Source organism: Battus philenor, unplaced genomic scaffold (genome assembly GCF_028537555.1).
Source record: "Battus philenor isolate CCGP_79_NKW_IND1 unplaced genomic scaffold, ilBatPhil1.0.hap1 SCAF_16, whole genome shotgun sequence".
Lineage (NCBI taxonomy): Eukaryota > Metazoa > Arthropoda > Insecta > Lepidoptera > Papilionidae > Battus > Battus philenor.
Genome location: NW_027181678.1, coordinates 14,804,945 through 14,818,308, shown reverse-complemented (window position 1 = coordinate 14,818,308; position 13,364 = coordinate 14,804,945). Strand labels below are relative to the sequence as shown.

Below are 13,364 nucleotides of genomic sequence, written 5' to 3'. Positions count from 1 at the left end.
TTCAATTTGTTTATTTATTTATTTATCTCTTCTATTATTGTTGTACATGCTTTAAATTTTGTAACTCCGTTCTGACAGTAAACAATCACATCAACTGCTTTCGGTTTCTGCCCTTCCTTCATCGCAAGCCATCTCCGGGTTTACTGTCAGTGGAGCAAATTGTACATATACTTATATATGTATATCATAACTGTGACATTTATTCACAGGTGCTACTTTTACACTGCAAGTTTTACGCTTCGAGTTTTACACTGCGACTTTTATACTGCGACTTTTACACTGCGAGTTTTACACTGCAAGTTTTAGACTGCAAGTTTTACATTGTTGAAATTCATATCAACTTTCACCGGAACCATCACATCCTGCTACCTACCGGCGCTCCCTGCTCTCGACTTGCTGCCGCCTGACCAGTCCTGGAAGATCGTGCGGCTGGCTACCACCACCATCAGGGGAGTACCGAACTGCGATGTAAAATTAGACCAGGCCTTCTGCCCACTACCCTTAATTAATTAAATATATATACATACTTTTCTTATTGTGCCTTTTTATCTGCCCAACTAACAATTTTTATTAAACATATATTTTTCTCCCCTAGAACGGTACAGCTGGTCGGCGGCCGAGTGAATATTTTAAATTGATGTCCCCGTAGATCGTCTTCCGGCAACTTTAGCAAGATCGTCTGTTCTGTGCTTATAATAGATGAGCACATGCAATTGTGTCTTATTGCACCAGACCGCAGCCCGCGATGTTGCACCGATCTATGCGATGCTCGGGCTGTTGCAAAATCATTAATCAAGGGGCATCTCTGAACCCATCATGGAAAATTAGGTTTCACTACATCACTACAAAATCTTACCAACTTGACAGGGTAGGATACAACAGGAGTTTTTATGCAAACCTATTACAAAGAAAAGCGATTTTCTTGAAATTTGAGAAGTAAAATTGAATCAAACAGCTTGGATCGAAGCAGTCGGCAAATCGTTGGGAGCAAGTGACGGGTGTTTGTTTTAATTTCCTAAGCGCGTGTCAGGCAATAGGTCTCGTTTTATTTATGTGCGATCGATGATCAGATGGTTTTAAATTTTCGTAAATATAATGAAGGGTCTGTGTTGGTTTCTTTGTGACTGTACATTACAAAGAACATGACCGGGTCCGGCCCTGTGGCTCGGTGACGTGTACAAAATTAATTTATTTTAATGATTAAATTAAAATCATAAAACACTAATAATTACAGAACACTAGTTCTTATTAGTTCTGGTTTATATTTTGATTTTCTTAAAAGCACAAGAAAATAGATGTTAACTTTCCGGAACATGTTCTTAATAAGTAATCGATGTGTAACAATAGCCCGTCGCACCAGTCGTCAATACCAAACACAAATCAAGTAATGTTCCTCTACATTTTAGCACTCGTCACAACGTTTATACATTTTCAGTGCAACAGCCAGACGAGGCGACATCTATTGGCTGAATGACTGCAGTTGCACTTTGTACAAAACGAGCGTTGCGTTCTTTGAATAAAAAATTGTTTTTGCGTTTGTGTGTCAGCGTGCTTAACCGAGTGCAAGCGTGCGGCGGCGGCTGGAAAAATGTCGCTTGCGGGCCTTTGGGTTCATTCAGTAAATAAATAAAAGCGTTTTGTTGTAATAATTAATCGAAATAAAACTCGAAGCCAACGTGAATTACGAAATTAGGCGTTTGATAACCTTCAATACTTACTTATCCTAATGTTACGCAACACGTAAACTAAATGTAGTGCATTGAAATGATAAACAGTGAATAAAATCAATGTAATAGATATAAATATATATATAGATAGAGTAAAACCTAATATAATATGTGTAGACATGAACAAATAGAAAGGTTCTTAACTTTGTGACTATGACGTAACATAAGAAGGTTGCTGTGCAGCAGCGGGGATGCAGGCTGGCGGTGGTGACGCCCGGAGCCAATGGGAGTCGCTTGCATTCAAATGAAACATGAACTCGTCAGCAAGAACTTTATTTCAAACATTATTACGCGGACTATGCACTAACAAATTCAACTAAACTATTTGGTAAATAAATACTTTGCGCCGGTGCTTATGATACACAATAAGATTCCTAAGAATAATAAAACTTTACAGAAGTATGCACAGAGTTTTTACTCTCGAAGTTCCGAAGGAGCTCTTTTTATTTCATTAATCTTCCAGAGATGAAGTTATCACAGTGTTAGGGACAGGGAGACGTCGCCGTCGACAAACGATGACATGTTCCAGTTCACGGGTACTGCTGCAGAAACTGCAGGTGGAAGCGGCGGATGGAGTCCATCATGTGCTGGAACTGGTCGCGGGTGTGCAGAATGGTGGTGCGGAAGTGCCAGGTGCCGGGCCGCTGCCCGAAGCCCGAGCCGGGGATAACGCACACACCTGCACACACACACAGACACAAACATATGTTAAAGACCAAACGTGTTACAAAAACAGTGACTCCTTGTTGTCACTTTCTAAGCCGCGCACGATGACACAAAGTTAAACATTCATTATCCTCGTTCGTAGACATTTACCAAAGTCCAAAATTGGCACAAGTACATCGATGTAATAAATAGAACCGATCATGATTGCAAAACGATATCGACGCGCGATCACAAGTCATTGCACCGCACCGTCAGGCTACCGCTGCTTATTTGGTGCAACGTACGGATCCGGCTCCGGCTCGTGCCAAATTGAATTGCGAATCTATTTAAAAGACAACAACAGCGGTGTATTCTGGTAGCATTCGGACATTAGCTTTTTTCTGGTGAATAATCTGACAGGCTCACTCTTTCAGGACCGAGTAGATTTTAGAGACAGTAAAGGAGTCATCCAACAAACAAGTGAGTAATCTTTTGTATACGCGCGCAGTCGCCGGCCACACGCACCGGTCTCCTCGAGCAGACGCAGGCAGTAGAACTCGTCCGGCAGCAGGCCGCAGTCGCGCGCCGCGCGCTGCGCACTCTCCGGCAACTCTATTCGTGGAAAAGCGAACATCGAGCCCTGCGGAACAAGGTCACGCTTTTAATGGAAACTGTCTACTGCGCACAAAGTCAAGACAATTGAACTAAACAAAAGCAATGAACAAATAACAGACGTCGATGGAGTTGCACGAGTAGCCGGGGATAGAGTTGAAGGTGCTGTGCGCCGCGGCGGCGCGCTCGGTCAGCGCGCGGTGCACGCCGCGCCGCTCGCGCGCGAACTGCTCGTGCGACGGCTCGCCTGCGCGCGGCGGCCGCACCTGCGGGAACGAACACATCTCACTGTCGGAACGAATGCACCGCTGCTCCGCGAGCACCTCAGTCGCACTGCAGGCACACTGACCACGCAGTGCAGGGCGCACTGGCCCAACACTGTCGGGCACTGCATCACGGCGCGCGCGCTGCGGAAGGCAGCCGCCACGCCCGCCTGCAACCGCACCAGCTCCACCAGCCCCGCGCGCAGCCCGCACTCTGCCGCCCAGCCCTTGGACAGTGTCATGAAGCTGGCCAGCTCCATCTGCGAGTACGGGGGACCCATCTCGTGCATCACCTAAAAACAGATTTATCACAGTTTCAAATATAATGAATGAACACTGGATATCGCCTCCCCTTTAGATTTCCAAATGGTCACATTGAAAGCGGCCCCCATGCAGCTTCTTCCGACGACTTTTTGTAATCTGTTCACGTTGTGCGTGCTCGTCCTGCGCTGCACTTGCCGGTCCGTGGTTCGTGCGCCCAAACAGAAATATTTCTCCTTTGAGCAAAGAGCATTACAGCTCGGATCCAAAACAACTACTTTGTGGCTGTTATATAATTATATTTGTAGTATACCTTTTTAAAGGAATGAAAGGGCTTGCTAATGATGTTCTCTTGGTACACCTCGTCGGCCAGCAGGAACAGTCCGTGCTCGTACGCGAACTTGACTATCTCCTCCATGTTTTGTCGGGTCAGCACCTGGATATTTTTTTATTTATTATAATTTCTTTCCACCTTCGCTTTATGGAAATATTAAAAATAAGAATGGCATTGGACACTCTCAACTAGACATAGCTTGGGCAGTGTAAGGTATAGTTTATAAATGGGTTCGCCGTTGTTAACTGAAACAGAGCTGAGCACCTGCCCGGTCGGGTTGCCGGGGTTGATGATGACGAGCGCGCGCACGTGGCAGCCGGCGCTGGCCCCGCGCAGGCTGCGCTCCAGCTCGCCGACGTCCAGCGCCCAGCCGCGCTCCTCGTCCAGGTAGTAGTCCACCTGCACCAGCCCCAGCTCCGCGAGCGTGCCCGAGAACAGCGGGTACTGCGGGATCGGTATCATCACCGCTGGAAAAGATAAATATTACAACAGAGGCTCATTATTGCCATTACTTCTTAATTAGATAAATTACAGTATCAATAAATATACTGCTTATACTGCAGTTCGCCGTGCCTTGTAGTTACTCCAAAGCCAAGGAGACCGACACGGTGGCAGAAAAGGCTAGACATGGCTTAACCTTAAAGCCTAGTTCAGAATAAGCACCGGAGCTCAGTCCAGGCCACAGTGCGTCAAGGATTGAGACAACTCTTATGATAGTCACCCTCCGCCCGGAGCAAGCACAATAAATAAATGTGTAATTACCCGGTGGTTTGCCGCTGACGTTCTCCACGAACATGGTGAGGACCGCCTTGATGAGGTCGGAGGCGCCGGAGCCCAGGTACACGTCCTCGGGCGACGCGGGCGCCCCGTCCCGCGCGCGCATGTACGCAGCGGCGTCCGCGCGCACCAGCGCCAGCCCGGCGGACGGGGAGTACGCGCCCACCGAGCTCTCGCTGCAGACGAACAACAGTTTAAACTGAGTGACATCTGTTCCACGCGGACTGCTTTGATATCCAATTAGGAAAACCTGTCATATGCCATCTGTCCGCACCAACAGGTATTAATTCACCAATAGTTAGAATGCGCAGAGCGCACAATGGTCTCAAGGCCGCCTGCTCGCGAAATGTTTATTTTATATATATATATATATATATATATATACATATATATATATATATATATATATACATATATATATATATATATATATATATATGCTATCATATTATATTATTATATGTAAACCGGCGTTTCTTACTTATTTGCTTTTATGCATAATAAACATTGTTAACACCTTAAATGAACAATTGCGTCAGAACTTTAAGAACTCATAATAACACCGATAAAAGGGCCTGAGTGTATAAGAAGAAAGATTCTAGTTTGTTTTATTAATTTCTTTTGAGGCGGGTGCGAGTGTGTGCGAGTGTGCGCGCCGGCTAATCAGCGGATTAAAGCGCCGCGCGTACATCGCGGGCCGCGCGTTACTCAAAACTGGAGCGCCGCTGATTAGCATAACAGCGGGCGACTGAATGGGTGGTGCCGGGTGCCCGCGGGCCCGCAGGCCCGTGTGCCTGTGTGCCCGCGGGCTCGTGTGCCCGTGTGCCTGTATATTTTTGTGCCCGTTTGCTCGTGTGCATGTGTGTCGCGCGGGTGCTAATCAAGTCTGCGACGTCGTCGGTGCGCAAACATCAATCAGCGCGGCGCCGCGGCCCGGCAGCTCAACGGGTTCCCGAATGTGCCGCCGGGGGCGAGAGGTGAACCAGATCGTATTAGATGAGTAATCACAAATTTATGAAATGATTGTCGCGCAGGCAATACACCGCGGGACATCACGTGCCGTCGCCAATAATGTGATGTATTTATACCGCATGTACATATCATCCATCGCTTCGAATAACTCGTCCAAAATCAAATCTGTCATAAACGAATGGTTCGACATGTCGTCAACAAAGTTATTTCAATGTTACATTTGATAAATCTCCACTAACTTCGCCAAACACACAATTTGAACGAATTGGACATTAGCTGTTGTCCACAGTTTCCAAGAATATCTGAACATGGTAATAATGTTGGTCAACCCCAAAATTTAGTAGATTCTTTTTGAAGATAATTTGTAAATATAGTTTTTAGTTTCCAGCCGTGCTCGTAAATCTGGACTGTACCTGCAGGGCTATTCCTCTGTCATCATGTTTATTACTCACATGCAGTCGTCGAGCAGGTCGCGCGCGCGCCGCTTCGCGTCCTCGGGGAAGTCGGGCGAGGCCAGCAGCTGCGGGCACGCCGCCAGCGCCACCACCTGCGAGACAAGCTCCCTTACTGCTCGTGCTCTCCGGAAATCGATTTAGGTATAAGTAGATTAAACGCAGAAGGTTTGGATGTTTGAAGACGCAGTGGCCCCGGCGGAGGGAACGAAAATTTTGACCCTTCAAATCTAGGTTTTTTATAACCTGTTGTTGATAAAGCACGAAAAGGGATTCAAAAGATTCGTAGACGTCAAGGGTGAGGGCCTTCATCATCTATTTGCTCAAGCTAATCCGTAGAGCGCAGCACCTCGCTGTGGTCACGCGTTGTTGTGACGCAGCAATAGTGCCGGATGGAAGTTTAAGCTCCCATAGGATGTGTCATGGCTCGGTATTAAAAAACACCAGCACGTATCGCAGGAGATGCTCTCCAAAGAACAAGAGATCACAGTGGATAAGAATCCAATATAATTCTGACTTCTACCAGAACGCTTCCGTTCCAAAAAAATAAAGGAGATTAAATATTTGCACAGCGCCTGCGCTTTATAGATCTGTAGGATTAGCAATTAAAATTTTCTGCTGTTATCTCTCATCTGTGAACAGTAGTCATGTAATTTCCTTATAAACCTTACTCACTAGAGGCCTTCCGACACTACGACCCCGACTCCTTTGGAGTATTTATCGACCCAATGAATATAATGGGCACGCACTCTTCCTGTGTATATAACGAGCGCGCGTCCGCGGATGACGTCGTTTGTTCGCAACATTAGCGGCATTTGACCTATTTGTGCGAGATTAGCTTTGTCTGTAACGGCGCGCGGCTGCCGAGAGCTTCAATACATAAAGCCGCATACTGCAATGTGTTCACACTCATCACTTTTGAGCGTTACAGAACAGTGATTATTGGAACAAGACTATAAAGTCGCAGTGACTGTACATGCTACGATATTGATTAGCTGCAATGATAACCGCGAAGGTGCCACTTAAGCAACCCTCAACAAAAAAGCACTTTCACCAATTTCAAATTCAGAGCGCGTTTTAAAATATGATGACATGAATAAGGACCTTCCGGGCTGGATTTATGAACACCCCGGAAAAAAATTAAAGTAAATCTTAATTTAACGCGTTGCATTACTTTTGTATGTTATTTTGTAATTCGGTATTGGATTTTTAATTAAAAGAGATGTTATGATAAGATATCTCAAGTTCAGCTAAATGCTTCGTTTGGTCAGAGATGGTAGATGAAACGGTTTTTATGCAATGAATCCGTTTATCATCCACTAACGATGTTTATACTACATTGTTTCTTCAAGGTGCGCACCGGTCAGAATCAAATTGGTGTACCGTGAGCAGTAAGACCCTGCAGACTTAAAGAACTTAAATAAACTCACCTGTCTGATGAAGGTGATGGGCTTCTGGCCGAGCGCATGGCAGTCGCCTATGTTGGCGCGGACCACGCACTCGAACGGTTTGGCCACCCCCTGCCGACCATAACACTTTACAACATCATCTATGATCACGATGTTTGATTCCTTAATAATGACAGATGTTCATCACGTGCTACGCACTGCACAGAACACGCAGCACACTGTCACCTCGGCGCCTCGGCCACGTCACGCACATTAACGTGGATTGCGTTTTCGACTGTGCCGAGCTTGTTCACCTAGGAGCCGGTTGCCGAAGAGGCAAGACGTGCGTGCGCGCAGGGGGGGGGGGGGAATGGCTCGCAAACGCTTCAGCAACACGCGAGCACCGCTAGCGCGTTCGTCGCGAAAAGGTTCATTATCCAGACTATTATTTATACAAATTGCTTACTGCTGTGAAGTACTAATGGTAGCAGTTATAAAAAATGCACGCAATTATAATTACCATAGTCCTACCCCCGCGTCCTAGTCTAAGCAGACGCCGCTGCAAATTAAGTTAATTTTTTATGATCAGAACCTAACATGCTTAATACAAAATTTAGAATGAATTAATCCCAGGTTATTTCTTTAAGATACTTAAAACTGTACATATTTTGTTCTGCCAGTTTTTGTTTGACAAATTTATTATTTTTATTGCATTGTTTAATAAGTATAATAAATTATGTACTTCTAACGAATTTATATCGTATTAAAATCTTTTTAAAAATCTTTAGTTGCTTGCTCCCGGCCGACAGCTCCCCGCTTGTTTCTGGGAGGTTCTTGTCACATCTGCCTTCACAACGGCGCGCGCGCGTCACTGCGTGGCAGGGTGGGATCAGATTGATTTCCTTTCGAAACCTTTTACCGGCGCTCGTTGGTGGCCGCCGTTGCACTTTAGTATCGCGACGAATCCCAGTATCGACTTAAAATAACGCAATAACCATCGATGTACATATAATGCGTATATATTTATACAAAGTGGTAACTGAATTTATTGATGCTCTTCTAAGACCATCTTTATCTTTAATTGAGTTATTATTGTTGTAATTCAATTGTATACATTATCAGCTGCCCCGTTTGTGAACACATGAACTCGTTTGCGGGTAGAATTTCGTAAAATTTATTTTTAACTGATCTCTACTCGACCAAAGGAATATTTCCATTGAGTTTAGGTCTCATAAGCTTAAGGTTACGAGGCGAAGCTAAATTCTATTGAAGTTTCTATCAAACTGTGCTTGACACGTTCGACTTTATTAAATAAATAAATAGGCAACGACGCGCGCGATGCGACGCGGTGTTCACAAACATTATTTAGGAGCATTAGAATTAATCTTAACGTAACTGCAACTGCAACGATCCGAAGAAATTGCGATTTGTATTGTATCACTCAACTTACGCGGCCAAATTAATTGTTTGGCTGAAGCTTATTTAAGAAACAATGTGAACAACACGCGAGTGCTTTGAAATCTCTTTGGCAGCGGCTCCGCGATAAATAACATTATCTAAATAGTTGTGACTTCACAATAATTATTAAGTTGCGGTGCGCACAACTCCGAGTGAATAATTTTACTACCGACAAATTTTCTTAAACAACACGAGTTCATTCAAGAGGACATTGATGAAATTCGACAGCCCGCTCCTGTGCTGGCGATACATGACCAATTAAAATCATGACTGAACCGCGACATGAAGGTCGTGCAAAAGCCCTGTGCGTTGTAGCGCCCCGCGGGGTTTTGTGATGCAATAAACGACGACGACGGTATATGGAGACATTTACGTTTCACCCACTGTCCGACAGATATGCAACAGATGTACTTCCAAATAATTGAACAACACAAGCGCTTGCACTTACTTTCTCCAGCTCCCTCTCGATCTGCTCGGCGCGCTCCAGGATGGGCCCGCGCACGGCGTAGCGCACGCGCAGCAGGTTCTGGTTGACGTTGTCGACGGTCACGCACTTGTCCAGCCTCATGTTGCGGCGCGGTGCAGCGAGCGCGTGCGGGCGGCGGTGCAGCGCGCGAATGCGTCTCTTCGCGCAGCCCTCTGCGTTTTATTGCAGCCCTCCCGCATCTTATCGCGCGGTGAATCCCGCTCACTGCGCCATCTCGAGTGCAAGCATTTTTTTCCTCGATCGATAAGAATGACGCAAAACGATCGGACACAAGCGAACGACCTCACCCTACTGTACTCTTCGTGGCTTTGTAGTGTTTACATTATTGTAGAAAACCATTCATTCATTGGTCACTGCCTTTAAATAATAAAACACGCCTACCACTATCGCAACCTGAACACGTACGCATCTCCAAAATTATTGTAGGTTTCAAGGTAATAGTGGGTTAATGGAACTCGACAACAGCGCCTAATTAATACGAGGGGCCAGGGGCCACGTGCGAGTACATATCGGGCGCGCCAGCAACTGATGTATTTGCCTCTGCGTGCATTCGGAAGAGATTTGTAACAGCGTGCACATAAATACGGTGTCCGGTTCTTTGAAAAAAACTGTTTAGGAGGACACCACTGCTGGGCATAATCTGCCGCCAGCTGCCAGAACATTACTGTTTGTAAATTTGAGAACATCGGAGCCAGGGTATCAGATTGTCAAAATGTATCTTCACGCTGCACAAATTGAGAAGTGTTGAGTGACGTGCAATTTGCCTGCGAGTAACGCATGTCATGTCATTATTTTATTTTAAAACAAAATTGCTGCGACAAGTAGTGTAGGGTAGTTTTGAATTAACTTTTACCACCATACATGGCACATAGTGAAGCTAGATTTTGTCGACAATTGTTGATTGGCGGCCACGGGCTGTGCGATCAACACAACCAAAACGTGATGTAGATTTACAAAACAACGCGATTGCAACACGTAGGCGAATGCCATTCTCCTAGCGCCGCTGCCGCCGGGGCTGCTCACCTATTTGCACGATACAAGCAACTTGTCCGGTGACGCGCGTGTCATTCGCCTTCCAGTGTTATTGTTGCAACACAGAGGCAGTGCCGTCACACTGCATTAATCAGCTGACGTAACGATTCCTTTTTCCCCAACGCCGTCAGCGGGCAGTCGTGACTGTACGGCTTGTCTGGATACGTCGGGAAAGTATTGGGGAAGGAAAACTAGGGTCCGTGGGGGAGCTGGCGACGCACGCAATTAAACCGCGACACTGATAAGAACTGCATAAGTAGGTGCGCGAGCGCACAAAACAAAATCATCGGTAAACTGTTCACAGAAAGGAAATGACTCTCAGAGAAAAATGTTGTCAAGTAAATTTAATGATTATAATAGTCAAAACTTTTATACACCTTGTATAAAAACCTACTTCATGTGTACGAACGGTGACAAATATGAAATAAATGGCTAACACTAAAAATCCCTAGACAACTTTATGTTTTACAATGAACTCCTTTTTAAATTTCGGTTTCGAGATGAAATAAACGTAGAAAGTTTATTACAGTTGTGCCGTTATTGCAAAATAAATATATATTTTGAATTAATAAAGGGTAGTGGGCAGAAGGCCTGGTCTAATTTTACACCGCAGTTCGGTACTCCCCTGATGGTGGTGGTAGGCAGCTGCACGATCTCCCAGGACTGGTCAGGCGGCAGCAAGTCGAGAGCAGGGAGCGCCGGTAGGTTGCAGGATGTGTCGGTTCCGGTGCACGGTGATATAATTCCAACGGTGTAAAACTTGCAGTGTAAAACTTGCAGTGTAAAGATAGCAGTGTAAAGATAGCAGTGTAAACCTTGCAGTCTAAAACTCGCAGCATAAAACTTGCAGCATAAAACTTGCAGTCTGAAACTCGCAGTGTAAAGATAGCACCTGTGAATAAATGTCACAGTTATGATATACATATATAAGTATATGTACAATTTGCTCCGCTGACAGTAAACCCGGAGATGGCTTGCGATGAAGTAAGAGCAGAAACCGAAAGCAGTTGATGTGATTGTTTACTGTCAGAACGGAGTTACAAAATGTAAAGCATGTAAAACAAAAATAGAAGAGATAAATAAATAAACAAATTGAAAATTAATAATGAATACATAATGATGGAACTATGGACACAGACAAAATGTTGAGCTCTAACTTATTGATAAACGCTACTTAATAATGATGTCTTCATAATATTTGTTCAACACTTACCCCTTGGGGTGCGAGACGATGTAAAGGTTGTGGCGTGAACTAAATGATGCCCGGAGAATGAATAGGACCAAGGCGTGAATTTATAACGTAAATTCTAATTGGCCCCGGCGCGTATGAAGACACATAGCTGGTGAACGCAACCGACACAAAGAGTGTGCGTCGGTGCGTGAGACGACACCTAGCTAGTGAACGCGACCGAGGCCTGGATCCTTCTCCCGAGCACTGGTGTAAACTCTGTGTGCTGGTGCGCGGGCGCATTGGAATTTTTGTTATAAAAACAAAGATCCGTTAAACCAATAGCATGCTCCCACGACCCCACGCCACTTGAGACGTACCGTTACCCGCTAAGGGTTGAACAATTTTTTGCTGTATTGCGATTTATGAGACGTTTCTCGTGATTATAATTTTTTGGTTAAAATTTTAACTAAGATTTATGGGACGTTAACTTGCAACGTTACACAGTTCGGAATTGAACAACAGTAGAATATCTGTGAATGTGGTCGCAATCAAAACTCGACTGAATTTATTTCGAGCTGTTTGGTTTAAACAACATCTAACAATGCTTCTTAATTTTTAGTCGAAAGATGATATCACAGGGCAAATCATTTGATACTTATTTCTTTCAAATTGTACTCATTTTCTTGTTACGCTAGAGATCACTGTAAATTATCCTAAGTAGAATCATAACCATTAATGAGTATACTAGAAAAAGTCATGCTGTTGATCTAATTTGCTGAACAGCTGCCGACCTCTGTGAAGGTAGCTCCGTTCAGCAAGAGGCCGTGTGTTCCTGCCGCTAAACAACGACACGTTAGCTTCGTTGTGTTGCGGCTTGAAGAGCGCTACGGGGACGGCTCAGCACAACAGTACAACAGTTTGTTGTGCAGTACTGGTCAGGTAATGGGCGGTGGCATCGAGGTATCGCTCGTCATCCGGCAGCCGCCTTTCTTTCGAGTATAAATAGTGAGCTACTCTCACTAGCAAGGATGCAATATTGCTGTTATTTTTCTACTTCTTTTTAGTTTTGTGTTTCCTATCTAACAATCCTGCACCATCTCTCCTTGTCCAAGGTTCTTCTCACAGATTGAGTAGCGATTCCGTGTGGGTTTACACTTAATGCATCCATCGCAAAGGCGAGCTATGGATCTTGTACCATTCACTCTACCCTGGACATCAAGTCTCTTTATCATGTCGTCTTTATATATATATATATATATGTGTGTGTGTGTGTGTGTGTGTGTGCATATATATCTAGGACTGTATGCATGCAAGTTTATTGGTTGCCTATTTCTGCCTGCACAATCATGGATTTCAAGCTAATTATTTATACTAGCTTTTGAAAGAAGACTTGCAAAAGAAGCCTCGTGGGATGCAAGAGTATATATATATATATATATATATCAATATATATATTTATATATATATATATATATATATATATTGATATTACACAAGTTTTTAATTATTTGGTCTAAGATGTAGCCAGTGTTCATCATTTATAAGTGTTGGTATTGTGGCCTAATTATCACAACTGTATCACGAAATGAGCGGCCGACGATCGCAAGTGCGGGCACTGTGCCATCGGGCTACCAGTACTCATATTAAGCACCTTATGTTAAGTTCTAAAACGAAAAGTGAAACGATGTGCTCTTCCATTCAAAGCTGGAAATAAAAATGGAATTCATCGTAGCGTCCGTTCGGTGCACGCGGGCTGTCGGATACTAGCAACAACAATCGGCAATC

The 13,364-nt window shown here is 44.6% G+C and overlaps 1 protein-coding gene across 1 annotated transcript; it reads right to left on the bottom strand.

Annotated features, from left to right (window-relative positions):
• Positions 1-1,995: 1,995 nt before the first annotated feature.
• Positions 1,996-9,509, bottom strand: LOC137919207 (alanine aminotransferase 1-like). Its single transcript, XM_068762209.1, has 10 exons — positions 9,338-9,509; positions 7,474-7,563; positions 6,044-6,138; positions 4,605-4,795; positions 4,107-4,309; positions 3,822-3,944; positions 3,334-3,540; positions 3,107-3,250; positions 2,898-3,012; positions 1,996-2,406 (listed from the first exon to the last, which is right to left on the bottom strand). The coding sequence occupies exons 1-10, from the start codon at positions 9,455-9,457 to the stop codon at positions 2,258-2,260; spliced, it is 1,437 nt and encodes a 478-aa protein (XP_068618310.1). The 5' UTR covers positions 9,458-9,509; the 3' UTR covers positions 1,996-2,257.
• Positions 9,510-13,364: the final 3,855 nt, after the last annotated feature.

Coding starts and splice junctions, on each gene's coding strand:
- LOC137919207 (XM_068762209.1), bottom strand. CDS start 9,457: ATGAGGCTGGACAAGTGCGTGACCGTCGACAACGTCAACCAGAACCTG. Junction 7,564..9,337: donor TCGAGAGGGAGCTGGAGAAA/GTAAGTGCAAGC, acceptor TATGGTCGGCAG/GGGGTGGCCAAACCGTTCGA. Junction 3,945..4,106: donor CCGGCAACCCGACCGGGCAG/GTGCTCAGCTCT, acceptor AAAAATATCCAG/GTGCTGACCCGACAAAACAT.